Source organism: Limulus polyphemus, unplaced genomic scaffold, assembly GCF_000517525.1.
Source record: "Limulus polyphemus unplaced genomic scaffold, Limulus_polyphemus-2.1.2 Scaffold1931, whole genome shotgun sequence".
Lineage (NCBI taxonomy): Eukaryota > Metazoa > Arthropoda > Merostomata > Xiphosura > Limulidae > Limulus > Limulus polyphemus.
In genome coordinates this window covers 10,433-27,308 of record NW_013667541.1, presented here as the reverse complement: position 1 = coordinate 27,308, position 16,876 = coordinate 10,433, and the positions used below count along the sequence as shown (strand labels likewise).

At 33.5% G+C, this 16,876-nt stretch overlaps 1 protein-coding gene across 1 annotated transcript in view; it reads right to left on the bottom strand.

Moving 5' to 3' along the window:
• Nucleotides 1-4,554: 4,554 nt before the first annotated feature.
• The window catches only part of LOC106465397 (microtubule-associated protein futsch-like), a 17,022-nt gene continuing 4,700 nt past the window's right edge, over nt 4,555-16,876 (bottom strand). Inside the window, exons 4-5 of the mRNA XM_022393289.1 lie at nt 16,776-16,873; nt 4,555-15,386 (exon numbers count right to left, since the gene is read on the bottom strand). Coding sequence (XP_022248997.1) covers nt 7,527-15,386; nt 16,776-16,873 — 7,958 coding nt within the window. The 3' untranslated portion in view covers nt 4,555-7,526. The remainder of the gene's footprint in view (nt 15,387-16,775; nt 16,874-16,876) is intronic.

Sequence of the window (16,876 nt, the reverse complement as noted above, 5' to 3'; positions counted from 1 at the left end):
GCCAATAGGGGCCCGAATCCACCAGAACCTTAACTACCATTAAAAGGAAATAAATTTGAGTGGGGATTACTTTATATTGGGGGGGGGGGTATTTTTTGTAGTTACCCCACTGCACAGACGACTGAAATGAACGAAATTATGACAAAAACGTCTTGAAAATTTGTTCATAAAGTTATCATATAAACCTTGAAATATTACAAACAAGCTCTACTACAGACGGATTTCATTTGAACGACTTGTATGTGCTATTACAGTGACGTGTCTTTGCAGATCCAATCCTTGGGCGCCATATTTAGAATAGCAAGTCCTCTTTAATTCGATAGTGTAAAGCCACCGCATATGTACTTGTAACTGGATAACTGTGTCAGAATCCTATCCAAAGAGTATTATTCATACAGCAAAAAATCAAAGGACAGAACATTTCGAACAGAAAAATGTTTGAAGTTCTCTGTGGAAGTGTACCAAACTTCCCTCCCCCGACAAAAACATTCAATGCGATGAAGCTGGTCATATCTCCATTTGTCGTTAACAAGATAATATTACCAAATAATCGAATCTGACAATGATTCACAACCAAACAGTTCACAAGCTTCCAGACACGTTTTTTGTCAAATTCGGTTTGCTTGTTTCAGCACAAAGATACACCTGTGCTCCTTCTATAACTCCGGATTTTATTGTTGTACATCCATAAACTTATCACTGACCCACTAGGGAACTTATTGTCAAGTCCCTCGTTACAACTCCAATGGGGTTTTGTATATTTTATCTGATCTTGGAAGTCGACGTTCACAAACAATAAAATGTCAGTGGATAATCTGTCAAGATATATGGTCTAAAGTTTGACCTTACTGTACTTTGCAGAAACTTGTTATGATGGCATTTGTGACGTCGGAAATTTATGATAAATTAGTAAATCATTTCCTTTCCACATGTAGAAGTTTGTATACAGGTATTTCTTTTCTGGTGAAACAACAACAATAATACATTTCTTAGTTGTTCCACCATTTGATTACCTTAAATATTAAAAAATCAGAATTCCATTTAAGGATTCACTCGACTTTGAATGCCTTATCTGAGTGAAAATGGATATCACCATCGATTTGAAGAGTCCAGTGCAAGTGAACGAAGCAAGTCGATAAAAGACAGCCTCTAAAGTAGATAATGGGCTGTGACAGTTTATTGCGCTAACATTGGAGTTATGCAATTCAAATGACACGTTTGAATGACCAATGGAATATGCACTCTCTGGTGCCATGGAATGTCGTTCTCATCTATATAGATGATGTAGTCGCACATGGGAATATCTTCAATGATGCTTGTGATGGGTTAAGTAAAATACTGAATCAGTTAAGTAAAGATAAACAAAGCTTAATCCCCAAAATAGTAAATTTTTCCATAAACAGATGAATTTGGTAATACATATGATCAAAGACTGATTTTTTTTTTAATTGGCCAACTTGTTTGTGGTAAGAGGATGTCTTGGATCGTACTGTCATCAATTTGTAAAATCTCTCTTTGACATAGTTTGTCCTTTACACAAACTAATAGAAAAATTATACTTTTTAGACTTCTGATTGTGAATAAGCATTCAAAAAACTTATAAAAAGAACAAGTCAGTACTCCTGTATTAGCACATCCAGATTTTAAAGATCCATCCATATTAGACACAATGCCAGTGACTAAGCAGTGCTATTTCAAGTGCAACATGGAAAGAACATATAAGCACCTACTTATAGCAATGGAATGAATTCTTCGGAAAGGGGGTATTGTACAACTTGAAAAGAACTATTTAGTACTGATCGAGTCCTGAGTCAGTTTATCACCACCCATTTGGGTAAAGGTTTACAATACAGGCAGTTCATGTAACATTGAAATGGCTCATTAATTTCCACAATCCAAAAGGCCAGATAGAAAGGTGGTCCCAAAAAATTCAGTAGTGCAACTTCAACATTACATTGCATATTGTCCAGGAGGGAACCTTGGAAATGCTTATGGATCATTATTGTGTTGTCAAAGATTGAAAACACTGAAACTTTGCTTGTTTTAGAGCAAAGCCACATTGGTCTATCTGCTGTGTCCACTGCGGAGAATCTATCCCCGGATTTTAGCGATGTAAGTCCGTAAACTTACCACTGCCCCACCGGAGACAACATTGAAAATAAGGAAGCACAAAATAACAAAGATAACCAACCTAATATTAAACCAAGGTGAAACATCCACAGATGATGAAGAATTGATGTGGTCCAACACTAAACTGAAAGAATCTCAGACAAAAGATACGATAATTATGCCTCTTATCAATGGAACAGAAATGGTACAGAATGACCTCATGGCAAACAGTGCCTCAATATAGCCCAAATTTGAAAGTTTTTGTTATGCCTATGAGGAGTCTTATTATGTCAACATTGGGAAGATAATAATGACCATAAATGTCCACAGTTACAATCAGAAAAACTTCATTACTTACACAACTTTCCAATAGCTGAACACTAAGGTGTTTAGAAGACACCAGCGAAGATAGGAAAATGCTTCTACTGCATTGAACACCAGAAACCTGTAGAAAATTAGTGTAAATCATGTCAACTATGTTCTAAGCAAAAAATATTAATTAATGAAACAACCTTGGAAAACTAAAACAGTACTGTGTTGGAGAGAATTGCTGTTAATACGTTTGGTCCTCAACCACAAAACAACACTGGGAATAAATACATCTTGGTGATGATGACTATTAGGCTATAGTAGATAATTATTAACTATTGAATCTGTTATTAAATTAATGAATTATCATTTGATTGAATTTGTTAAGTAGTTTTAGAACATTTCGAAGGTTTTTTATTTGTGGGTATAAGGGGTAGTTTGAGGGCAGAAAAATCATCACTTTCATGTCAGTGGGAGTCACACTGTCGATAATCTAAGAATCTTGTTTCAGAATTTCAGATGGGAGCTTCTAAAGGGAGGGACAGAGTTCTCCAATGGAGGACACGCCCTTAGTTTAGCTTTGGAATATTAACTTTGTTTCTCAATGAAGTAATAAGAGATGCGCCGTGCATTTTGTAGAGCGCGAGAAATTTCTGTATTAACTTCTACTGTAAACCTAGGCCTATCAGTGAACATCAACGAAGTTGACTTGTAGTTGAAGAATTAAAACAATCTCGTTACCATTAAATGGACTTCAATTTACATTTTTATTTTTACCGAATACAAAATAACCCATACAAGCTTAGAAGCCGTTACAACAATACTTTGAGAAAGAATGCAAAATTATAAGTTAATTGATATAATTTTTGGGTCTTAAGTGTTTAATTTGGGTGTTCTCAAAATAAAACATGTTCATCAGTTTATATTTTTATCGTTTTTATCTATTCAAATGCTATGAAACAATGTTTCAAAGAAAATATTCTCTTGTTTCCTCCAGAACCCCCACGAAGCTACTACAACTTTGAAAAAAAATATTAGCCAAAACTTTATAGTTATGTTTGAAATTTTATAATCTATAAATAATGGTAAACATTTATTTCGGTTCCAAATGCTCCAGTATAGATTATATTAAAAAGTTATATTTAAAATCAGCAATCACATGACTTTAAAAAGCATAATTTATTAACACGTTTGAGCCTTACAGTAACCATAGCAACATAGCGCTGTGCAACAACACAGGCTTAATTAAACAAGTTACACAATAACATAATTGCAATATGTTTAGCGCATCACAGAAACTTTTGTTTCATCAGCATTAAGCACAGATAAACATAAAACTTTATGAATACTAACACAGTATTAATCACTGATGTTCCACAAACGTTCACTTTCATATAAGTTTGCAGTCATACAAAGGCCTAGCATCAGATATTCTTACATTCAAGTTGGATTTAAGAGTATATGTATATATTCTCTAAAATAAAATAAAATAACTTTTACTCGTGTCACGAATACACTCGAGGTCAATCGTAGGTAGCACCATCTACTTAAACTCCCTAACTATTAACATAAAAATACGATATATTACGCCAATTGGGATGCCCTGTATGCTTTTATCAAAAAAATTAAATTAAAGTTTGGTCGCATCTTCCGTTAAATGTAAACTAACTTCAAAGCGGATATAAATCTTGGAATGTCGTGACGTATTGACTAAGATGTAAAAGATGAGCTCGACAGCACTAGCAGACGAGGAACGTCCTGTTTGCTAGGTTTTTCTACATACACATTTACTCTGATGGATCTCTACAAATAGAAGGACACTGCATGAGGATATTAGATATATAAGGGTGAGGCTTGAAAGTGTGATTGTCTTCGTAGACTGCTTGCACGTTAGGATTTTAAAGAAATGTATTTCACAAAAGCAACTTACTTTAATCTTTAGAAGCCTATTAATGATAAGCTCCCCTCACCCCTTTTTTGTCTACGAGTGATTTTTACATAGTAAAGGCGTTATGAAAAATTACTCATTGCGTGCAATTAGCTAAGTTTTATTTTGATTCTACCGATTAATGTGTTATTTAAATGTCAAAATAAAACATGGATTACTAAATAAAAAACACTGAGCCAATGTCTCTATAATTTTCATCCGAAAATACAACGAGAAGGAAGTTAGGAAGCCATATTTACTGTTTGCAGCACAAAAAGTTTCTAATACACCACCGTTTTGGTTGTTAGATATTGAACTATAATATTCAGTTGATTGTTCTATAGTTATGAATTATAAAGTTTTAATGTAAATAGACAAATATTTATATCCGATTTTTTTTTGTTCCAGATCAACTGATGCTCATAAATTGTTACAAAAATTTAAATAACTAAAAGCAAACCTGAAAAAAAATGATCTCAACTGATTGATCAAGTAGTTAACAAAGACAAACATGATGTTTTTTTTTCATATCGTAAGGCTAATTCTTTCATTGCTATTGTTGCCCATAACCCTTTTTGAAAAAGCACATTTCTTTCTTCCCGTATGTCATCAATTTGGATCAATATTCGTGCAGAATCCGATTATACTGCTAAATATAAAATACCGTAATTTCTGATTAAAAGTAAAATTATGCAGTAAAATGAACTTGAGAAAATAAGTTCCGAATAAGCCATAAAGAGACAAACTTGAAAACGGTAGCTTTATGAATACAAATAGGTATGTGAAAATTCCGTATAAACATAATATCCTCATGATACAGTTTTTTTTTGTAGAAGTAAAACTAAGAATATTGTCAATTAAGAGGCGATTTCAGATGACTCTGAAATAAAAAAACAACAACTGACTTTCTAGGGTTTTAATATTTCAAGTAATGTGGTTTTCTATTTAAAGAAAATTATAAAAAACCGTCAGTTGAGCAAGACTAGTTCATGGCACTAGAGTATATATTAGAGTTTGACCGATTAACACACATCAAGTTAATCTATTTACCCAAGAAAAGCTAAAGTTAAATTTCTAGTAAATACTGTAGTGCTAAACACTACTATTTTGTAATTTGCTTTTCCGTAATAAACCCTATATTTCTTTAAGAAAATTATACATTAGCTATTATTTACAAAAGACACTAGAATACTTGTTACATTTCTTTTCCTAGCTTTAGAAATCTGTAACATCACGTTATCTCTCAAAAATCATGTCACCGTGCTGAAAGAATGATAAAAAAACAAACAAACAACAACAACGACAGAATGTAAATATCAGTATGTCTAACAACAAAGAGGTTAGATTAGTTCTAATAGAGAAAATGGGAATTAAATGATCAGGGCAAATCAAAAATAGGATATACTAAGTGGAGAGTCAAGAGAGTGTCTTATTTAATAATAAATATCTCATAAGTTTTGTGAACCAGCAATATGCTGAATATTACTACTCCTGCACAACCACGTTGACAAACAAGGTTACAGCAACTGCATTCAGTTGTGAAATAGGAAAACTCTTTTCATTAAGTGCTTCACGATTAAGTTGTTAAGTTCTTGAACAAAGGGCAAACTTGCTAAAAACACATAAACGGCGAGAGTACTAAAATATATGGCTGGCGAAAAATACTAACAATTATATATATATATTGACAAACAAGTGTATGACTAATAAATCTGTAACAAGCTCAGTTAGAGAATTAGTAAAACACAATTTTATTCGTATTAAAAGCCTAAAATGCCAACAATTTATACAAGAATAAATATAAAATTGCCCTCAAGGAGCTCTTCGCTGCCTGGACGAACTTAGAGGTTTTTGATATTCAGAATCCGGGAGGAAGCCCAGGTAAGAAACCTATGATCTTATTTCATTTCGAAATATAAACCAATCAAAAGTACTTTTACACTTTCTTCACGTACATTCAGAATCAGTCTCAATTCTGCGTTTGCTATGGCGGTCAAATGGCATTGGACAGAAATGTAACGAAACAATAAGTGTTCTTTGGAGAATACTTAACCATTAGGTTCTACGAACTTAGCAAATTGCCTGTCATAATTTGAAAACTCTTTCGCCTCAAAGAAAAATTCGATTCCAGACGGTTTCATCATGAAAGAAACACAAATAAAAAAACGGAGTATTAATGTAGTGCCATTGGTTCTATGAAAGTTACTTCTATTCTAACCGGTTATTTACCTGGACTGTGTCGCTTAGCTTGTAACCCACATAAGAAGAAGAAAGATATAAGCTATACATAAAGATACATATTAGTAGTTTTGATAATTTTACACTTTTCTATCTACTTTAATATAATGGACGTGACAAGGCAAGAAACCTGTATTTTCAAAATATCTCGGAAATTTAACTATACAGAGAGAGAATTGTCTGAAGAAGAAAAAATGTCAAAAAGTGCCAATAGGTAGAGCTACATTACGATAACATGTCTTCATATTTGTTGACGGATTTATTTTATATGATAAGATCACAGTGACGCTAAGAAAGAGACTTCTATTAAAAGTTCAAAAGAGCGATAAAGATGTACGAGTAGCTTGTTGCATATTTAGTGACTCCTTATTATATGCACAGGATGAACAGTGACGTGTCACATTTCTAGATATTTGCATGTGTAATGAAAAGCCAAGTCTACAGATGGATTTTATGTCTCTTAAAATGTCACCAGTTAATAACATCAGCTCTTTAGAGCTATAGTTCTACATGGCTTTCAGGTTTTTAGTAAATTATAGTCGAAAATTCGGTCTTAATGATATTCTCAAGTCACGTAATTCTTTCTCTTTGGTACTGCAGATATACCTAACTCAACATTATGTTACTATCCCTTAACGTATACCTACCTACTTAGTGAAAACCAGAGGAAAAATAATATACAGTAAACTGCTGCTGTAACATATATAACTAACAATATGGAATAAGCTTTTGAGCTGCCTTTGTTTTCTAATTAATCTATTTGTATATGAGTACTTTCGTATTAGAGCAAACCAAGAATAAAAACAAATATATATATATCGTAAAAGTTACAGAAATAAAATACTATTTTTTTCTCCTACAAATACAAAGCGAACGAAACAAATATTACGGCTCCTCTTTAGTCTTTTAGGAACTAAACAAACACAACGAGTATCGGAAAAGTTTAAAATTCTAGCCGATAGGCTGCACATGTAGTATCGTGATCTTGCAGACTTATGGTACATCTGCTGGCGGAGGGTGCTACTTCAATTTTGTTTGCTGCCAGAACATCTTGGTTGAGGGCCATCCAATAACCTAATGTGTCTGTTTCATAGGTTGGAATAACAGTTACTTCTGCATCCTTATCGTCCCAGCTCTGCTTAGCTTCTAGCAAGGCGTTAAATGCTTCCTTACTCGGATTTGTACCACTAAACACATAATAACGCGCTCGAACTTTTTTAAAAAAATCGACATCACAGTACTGTGGATCACCATGGTTTGGAACGTAAGCCATGTCTAAAAACACTGGTTCAGATAAAACATCATTGTTCTCTAGTTTGTATTTTCCTATACCAACCGCCTTTTCATTTTTAGGAGAATTAGCTGTCTTGGAAGACACGTTTGGTGATCTTCTTCCATTTTCTAAAATCTTCTTAGGTGTTGATGTTCTTGGGCTATGGCCAGTTGTGGAACTCTTACCTGATGTTCTTGACACAGTCCTATTCCTAGTAGCAAATTCTACTGGATCGGGCGGAGTTGGAAGACCCATTGGTTTGTCCCAAGAATCTAATGTAAATTCTTCTTTTGGTATTTCAGAATGGGACTGTGTATGAATGATAGTTGTAGTTTCAGTGTGTGATATACCTTCCTGCATGGAACTAGCTAGAAGAGCAGATTCAGTTGAAGATTTATCCTGTAACGGGCTTGCCTGTTTGAATTCTTTCTCTTCTGTGGAACCATTGTCCATAGAAGGAATGCACACTTTTTGTTGGAGTTTGAGGGAATCATTGCTTTCCTTTTCCACTTTGTAACTTTGGTCATCTTTCAAACTCAAACGTGTATCATCAGCCAAAATAGCATCAGATGATTTTTCTTTACAAATTGCTTTAGACTTATCACTAGTAATATGTGATGAAGGTTTGGCTTTTGTAGCTGTTTCATATACCTCTGGAACTACTCTTTCAGGTACCTTAGAAGATTTTACGTCTTCTATGGGATATGGTGAAGAAGAGGCTACCAAAGGGAGCTTTGTTATTGTATGACCATTCTGGTCTGCTCTTTCTGAAGAAGTCATTTCACTATGCAGTGAAACGTCCTTTTCAACTGCAGATCTAGATTTGGATTCAACCTGCAACTGAATGTCTTCTGTGGGTGTCGAATGACAAATAATTCCATCACTAGCATAGTCTTTTTCTTGTGAAGGATCTTCACTCTTTTTATGCATTGATTCTATAAGAGGTTCTAGCAAACTATCTGTTCTAGAATGCTCTAGAGACATGGACGGTATGCTGTCTTCTGGTAGAATGTCATCACTAATCGCATCCAAAGTTTCAGTCATGGAGTGCTCCCTCTCTGATGTATACGGCTCAGATGTTTCGGCAGGATAAGGGATGATGGACTTCATTGGATCTGTGATAAGTTCTGTACTAGGTTCCATTTTCTTGAGTGTCTGTGCTTGGACAATGCAATCATCATATTGTTTGATCATGCCAACACTCAACGAACTAGCAGATAATTCTTTATGCTCATAGAGTTTATCATCTTTAGATATTTTTTTCATTTCTACAGGATCGCTTGTTGAACTTGTACATACTTCTGAAACATAATCCATTTTCTGAGAAGTACCACCCTCATATTCATCCTTTCCTTCAACAATGGTTCTCACACATATTTCACTCTTAAAAGAAATTTTTTGATCCTCATCAGAAGCATCTTTATCTGATGGTGGTTGTATGCGATATCCTAATTTTTCGTTATCAGAAACCACTGAAAACTGTTCTGTTTCATCTAATCCAGCAAACTGATCATCAGATTCACAAATCTCCTTTTCAGGTTCCAGAGCTTGAATTGATTCTTTCAGTAATATTTTTCCATCCGTTTGATAACTCTCCTTTCTAACATGACAAACAGATGTCAGATGTCCAACTTCACTTGAATAGTGTCCTGGAGATTTAATTATTGTTTCTTCATGGAAACTTGATTTCATAACATCTGGTTTTATTTGTTTCGTTAAAATTTCAGGCTCCTTCTCTTCAGTACCAGTAGGTTTTAATTCTTCAGATATTTCTTCTTTGGCAACACGTATACTTTCTCCAGGTTTTATTTTGTCCTTAGCAGTAGGTGTTAAGTATTCTTCCTTGGGTATAGATACCCCTTCTGTGGGTTCTTCCATTACATTATAACCAGGTTGTAATTCTTTGGTTAGAAACATTACTTTTTCAGACTCCTCTCCTTCAACAGAAATAGGTTCTACTACTCCTTTTTCTTTGGTTGTGGATATTCTTTCTTCAGATTCTTTTTGGTCCTTAGTAATACTTGTACCATCTTTTCCTTCTTTGACTACAAATTCTCTTTCTAAAGATTTTTCTGGTTCCTTAGAAACAGGTTGTACTACTTTTGGTTTTTCCACATCTTTAGTTATGGATATTGCTTTTCTTGGCTCCTCCTCTTCTATAGAAATAGGTTCTGTGACTTCTTTGGTTACAAATATTGTTTTTTCAGGCTCCTTCTCTTCTATAGAAATAGGTTCTACTATTTCCTCTTTGGTTACAGATATCTCTTTTTTGGTCTCCTCCTCTTCTATAGAAATAGGTTCTGTGACTTCTTTGGTTACAGATATTTCTTTTTTGGTTTTCTTCTCTTCTATAGAAATAGGTTCTACTATTTCCTCTTTGGTTACAGGTATTTCTTTTTCAGATTCCTTTTCTTCTATAAAAATAGATTCTACTACTTCCTCTTTGGTTACAGATATTTCTTTTTTGGTCTCCTCCTCTTCTATAGAAATAGGTTCTGCTATTTCCTCTTTGGTTACAGATATTTCTTTTTTGGTTTTCTTCTCTTCTATAGAAATAGGTTCTACTATTTCTTCTTTGGTTACAGGTATTTCTTTTTCAGATTCCTTTTCTTCTATAAAAATAGATTCTACTACTTCCTCTTTGGTTACAGATATTTCTTTTTTTGGATCTTTCTCTTTTATAGAAACAGGTTCTACTACTTTTTCTTCTTTTGTTATAGATATTGTTTCTTCACATTCTTTTTCTGCCTTAGTAATGCTTGTTATACCTTTTTCATCTTTGGATACAGATACTTGTTCCATAGATTCCCTACTTTCTCTACAAATAGATAGTACTTCTTTAGGCACAGTTATTGTTTGTTCGGGCTCTTTGTCTTCAAATGAAATAGGTTCTACTTCTTTTGGTTTATCTTCTTTTTTGTCTAAAGACACACTCTCTACTGGTACTCCATGTTCCTTAGTTATTACATCTTTTTCTTCCATAGGTTTTTCTATTTCTTTGGTAAAAGTTGTTGCTTTTTCAGGCTTCTCCTCTTTAATACCAGTAGGTTTTAATTCTTCAGATATTTCTTCTTCGGCTAAGAGTGTTCTTCCTCCAGGTTCTTTTTTGTCTTTAACACTAATTGTTAAGTCTTGTTCTTCCCTAAGTAAAGATACCTCTTCTACAGATTCTTCCTTTCCCTTAGAAACAGGTGGTTCTTCTTTAGGTTCTTCTATTTCTGTAGAAACACTAATTACTTTTTTGAGCTCCTCATCTTCAGTAACAATAGGCTCTACTTTTTCTGATTTTTCTTTTTTTTCTGTTGTAGATAATTTTTCTTTGGTTTCTTTTTCTTCCTTAGCTATGGGTGTTATGTCTCTCTTTGTTATAGGTACCTTTTCTACTAGTTCTTCATACCCCTTTTCTTCAGTAGCAATAAGCTGTACTTCTCTTGTTTTATCTTTATCAGACTCCTTTTCTTCAGAAGCAATAAGCTGTACTTCTTGTGGTTTATATTTACCTTCGGTAATATGTATTGTTTTTTCAAGTTCCTTTTCCTGTGCTTTTTCTACTTCTTCAAAGTCTTTTTCTTCTTTACTAATAGTTACCACATCTTCTGGTTTTTCCATTTCCCCAATCATTGGGTCTTTCTCTTTTTTAGATACAAGTACTTCTTCCTTTTCTTGCTCTACTTCTTTGGCTTTTTCTATTTCTTCAGGTTCTTCCTCTTCTTTAGGTATAAGTAATTTTTCCACTTCTTTCTCTACTTCTTTGACTATTTTTACTTCTTCGGGTTCTTTCTCTTGTTTAGGTACAAGTACTTTTTCTTCTTCTTTGGTTATTTCAAATTCTTTAGGTTCTTTCTCTTCTTTAGTCAAAAATTTTTTTTCCTGTATTTTTTCTACTTCTTGGGCTCTTTTCACTTCTTCAGGTTCTTTTTCATCTTTGGGTACTGGAATTTTTTCCTCTGCTTTTTCTACATCTTCAAAGTCCTTTTCTTCTTTACTAACAGTTAATACTTTTTCTGGTTTTACTATTTCCTTGATCATTGGCTCTCTCTCTTCAGCTTCTTTCCATTCTTTAGGTACAAGAACTTTTTCCTCTTCTTTCCCTACTTCTTCAGGTTCTTCTTTCTCTTTACATACAAGTACTTTTTTCTCTGCTTTCTCTACTTCTTCAAGTTCTCTCTCTTCTTTAGGTACAAGTAATATTTCCTCTTCTTTCTCTACTTTGGATATTTTTATTTCTTCGGGTTCTTTCTCTTGTTTAGGTACAAGTACTTTTTCTTCTTCTTTCTCATCTTCTTTGACTCTGTCTACCTCTTCAGATTCTTCCATAGGTACAAGTACTTTTTCCTCTTCCTTCTCAACTTCTTTGGCTCTTTCTACCTCTTCAGGTTCTTTTTCTTTTTTAGCTAATGGCATTTTCGTCTCTACTTTCTCAGCTTCTTCAGGTTCTTTCCCTTGTTTAGGTACAAATAATTTTTCATCTTCTTTCTCAACTTCTTTGGCTTTTTCTACTTCCTCAGGTTCTTTTTCCTCTGCTTTCTTTACTTTTTCAGATTCTTTCTCTTCTTTAGGTAATGGTTCTTTTTCCTCTGCTTTCTTTACTTTTTCAGATTCTTTCTCTTCTTTAGGTAATGGTACTTTTTCCTCTTCTTTCTTTACTTCTTTGGCTCTTTCTACTTCTTCAGGTTCTTTCTCTTGTTCAGAAATAAGTACTTTTTTCTCTTCTTTCTCAACATATTTGGCTTTTTCTACTTCCTCAAGTTCTTTTTCTTCTTTAGGTATATGTACTTTTCTCTCTAATTTCTCTACTTCCTTGACTATTGGCTCTCTTTCTTCCTGTTTTTTCTTTTCTTTAGGAACAGGTACTTTTTCCTTTGCTTTCTCTATTTCTTCTCCTTCTTTGATCATTAGCTCTCTTGCTTTCTCTTTTTCAGGAATAGGAATTTTATCTTCTAGTTTCTCTATTTCTTCAGTTATTAATTTTTCTAGTTTTTCTACCTTCTTGACCATTGGTTCTCCCTCCTTGGGTTCTTTTTCTTTTTCAGGAACAGTAATTTTTTTCTCCACTTCTTCAGTCATTAATTTTTCTGGTTCTTCTACTTCTTTGAACATTGGTTCTTTCTCCTCAGGTTCTTTTGGAACAGGAATTTTTTCCTCTGCTTTTTCTAATTCTTCAGCTACTAATTTTTCAATTTTTTCTGCTTCCTTTGCCACTGGTTCTTTCTCCTCAGGTTCTTTTTCTTCTTTAGGAATAGGAAATTTTTCTTCTGCTTTTTCTTCTTCTTTGGTTATTAATGTTTTCAGTTTTTCTGCTTCCTTGACCATTGGTTCTCTCTCTTCAGGTTTTTTCTCTTCTTTTGGAACAGGGATTTTTTCCTCTGCTTTCTCAACCTCTTCAGTTACTAATTTTTCCATTTTTTCTACTTCCTTGACCATTGGTTCTCTCTCCTCAGGTTCTTTTTCTTCTATAGGAAAAGGAATTTTTTCCTCTGCTTTTTCTTCTTCTTTGGTTATTAATGTTTTCAGTTTTTCTGCTTCCTTGACCATTGGTTCTCTCTCTTCAGTTTTTTTCTCTTCTTTTGGAACAGGGATTTTTTCCGCTGCTTTCTCAACTTCTTCAGTTACTAATTTTTCAATTTTTTCTACTTCCTTGACCATTGGTTCTCTCTCCTCAGGTTCTTTTTCTTTAAGAAAAGGAACTTTTTGCTCTGGTTCTTCTATTTCTTTGGCTATTAATTTTTCTGGTTTTTCTACTTCCTTAACCATTTGTTCTCTCTCCTCAGGTTTTTTCTTTTCTTTTGGAAGAGGGGTTTTTTCTTCTACTTTCTCTACTTCTTCAGTTACTAATTTTTCTATTTTTTCTTCTTCCTTGACCAATAGTTCCCTTCTCTTAGGTTCTTTTTCTTCTTTTGGAACAGGACTTTTTTCCTCTGCTTTTTCTAATTCTTCAATTACTAATTTTTCTGGTTTTTCTACCTCCTTGAACATTGGTTCTTTCTCCTCAGGTTCTTTTTCTTCTTTTGGAACAATAATTTTTTCCTCTGCTTTTTCTAATTCTTCAGTTATTAATTTTTCTGGTTTTTCTACTTCCTTGACAATTGGTTCTATCTCTTCAGGTTTTTTCTCTTCTTTTGGAACAGGGATTTTTTCCTCTGCTTTCTCAACTTCTTCAGTTACTAATTTTTCAATTTTTTCTACTTCCTTGACCATTGGTTCTCTCTCCTCAGGTTCTTTTTCTTCAAGAAATAGAAGTTTTTCTTCTGCTTCTTCTATTTCATCGGCTATTAATTTTTCTGGTTTTTCTACTTCCTTGACAACTGGTTCTCTCTCCGCAAGTTCTTTTTCTTTTTCAGGAACAGGAATTTTTTCCTCTACTTTCTCTACTTTTTCAGTTACTAATTTTTCTATTTTTTCTTCTTCCTTGACCAATGGTTCTCTTCTCTCAGGTTCTTTTTCTTCTTTAGGAACAGTAATTTTTTCCTCTCCTTTTTCTAATTCTTCAGCTATTAATTTTTCTGGTTTTTCTACTTCTGTGACAATTAGTTCTCTCTCCTCAGGTTCTTTTTCTTCTTTTGCAACAGGAATTTTTACCTCTGCTGGTTCTACTTCTTCAGTTATTAATGTTTTTGGTTGTTCTACTTCCTTGGACATTGGTTCTTTCTCTTCTTTAGAAAGAGATATTTTTTCTTCTGTTTTCTCAACTTCTTCAATTACTAATTTTTCTATTTTTTCTACTTCCTTGACCATTGGTTCTCTTTCCTCAGGTTTCTTCTCTTCTTTTGGAACAGGAATTTTTTCCTTTACTTTCTCTACTTCTTCAGTTACTAATTTTTCTATTTTTTCTTCTTCCTTGACCAATAGTTCCCTTCTCTCAGGTTCTTTTTCTTCTTTAGGAACAGGAATTTTTTCCTCTGCTTTTTCTACTTCCTTGATAATTGGTTCTATCTCTTCATGTTTTTTCTCTTCTTTTGGAACAGGGATTTTTTCTTCTACCTTTTCTATTTCTTCAGTTACCAATTTTTCAGTTTTTTCTTCTTCCTTGACCAATGGTTCTCTCCTCTCAGGTTCTTTTTCTTCTTTAAGAAAATGAATTTTTTTCTCTGCTTTCTCAACTTCTTCAGTTACTAATTTTTCTATTCTTTCTTCTTCCTTGACCATTGGTTCTCTCTCCTCAGGTTCTTTTTCTTCTTTAGGAGCAGGAATTTTTTCCTCTGCTTTTTCTATTTCTTCAGTTATTAATGTTTTTAGTTTTTCTGCTTCCTTTGCCACTGGTTCTTTCTCCTCAGGTTCTTTTTTTTCTTTAGGAATAGGAAATTTTTCTTCTGCTTTTTCTACTTCTTCAGTTATTAATTTTTCCATTTTTTCTTCTTCCTTGACCCTTGGTTCTTTCTCCTCAGATTCTTTTTCTTCTTTAGGAACAGGAATTTTTTCTTCTGCTGTTTCTACTTCTTCAGTTATTAATGTTTTTGGTTTGTCTACTTCTTTGGCCATTAGTTCTTTCTTTTCTTTAGGAACAGATATTTCTTCCTCTGCTTTCTCAACTTCCAGAGGAAAAAATTCCTTTTCCTAAAGAAGAAAAAGAACCTAAGGTCAAGAAAGAAGAAAAAATTGAAAAAGTAGAAACAGAAGAAGTTGAGAAAGCAGAGGAAAAAATATTTGTTTCTAGAGATGAGAAAGAACCAATGGCCAAAGAAGTAGAAAAACCAAAAACATTAATAACTGAAGAAATAGAAAAGGCAGAAGAAACAATTCTTGTTCTTAAAGAAGAAAAAGAACCTAAGGACAGAGAACCAATAGTCAAGGAAGAAGGAAAAATAGAAAAATTAGTAACTGAAGAAGTTGAGAAAGCAGAGGAAAAAGTATCTGTTCCTATAGAAGAGAAAGAACCTCAGGAAAGAGAACCAGTGGCCAAGGAAGAAGAAAAAATAGAAAAACTAGAAATTGAAGAAGTTCAGAAAGCTGAAGAAAAAATATATGTTCCTAAAGAAGAGATAGAACCAATGGCCATGGAAATAGAAAAACCAAAAACATTAATAACTGACGAAGTAGAAACAGCTGAAGAAAAAATTCCTATTCCTGAAGAAGAAAAAGAACCTGAGAAGAGAGAACCAATGGTACAGGAAGTAGAAAAAGTAATAACTGAAAAAATAGAAAAAGCAGAGGATATAATTCCTGCTTCCAAAGAAGAAAAAGAACCTGAGGAGAGAGAACCAATGGTCAAGGAAGAAGAAAGAATAGAAAAATTAGTAACTGAAAAGAAGAAAAAATAGAAAAATTAGTAACTGAAGAAGTAGAGAAAGCAGTGGAAAAAATTCCTGTTCAAAAAGTAGAGAAAAAACTTGAGGAGAGGGAACCAATGGTTAAGGAAATAGAAAAACCAGAAAAATTAATAACTGAAGAATTAGAAAAAGCAGAGGAAAAAACTCCTGTTCCTAAAGAAGAAAAAAAACCTGAGAGAAGAGAACCATTGGTCAAGGAAGAAGAAAAAATAGAAAAATTAGTAATTGAAGAAGTAGAGAAAGCCTTGACCATTGTTTCTCTTCTCTCAAGTTCTTTTTCTTCTTTTGGAACAGGAATTTTTTCCTCTGCTTTTTCTAATTCTTCAATTACTAATTTTTCTGGTTCTTCTACCTCCTTGAACATTGGTTCTTTCTCTTCAGGTTTTTTCTCTTCTTTTGGAACAGGGATTTTTTCCTCTGCTTTCTCTACTTCTTCAGTTACTAATTTTTCTATTTTTTCTTCTTCCTTGACAAATAGTTCCCTTCTCTCAGGTTCTTTTTCTTCTTTTGGAACAGGGATTTTTTCCTCTGCTTTCTCTACTTCTTCAGTTACTAATTTTTCTATTTTTTCTTCTTCCTTGACAAATAGTTCCCTTCTCTCAGGTTCTTTTTCTTCTTTTGGAACAGGGATTTTTTCCTCTGCTTTCTCTACTTCTTCAGTTACTAATTTTTCTATTTTTTCTTCTTCCTTGACAAATAGTTCCCTTCTCTCAGGTTCTTTTTCTTCTTTTGGAACAGGGATTTTTTCCTCTA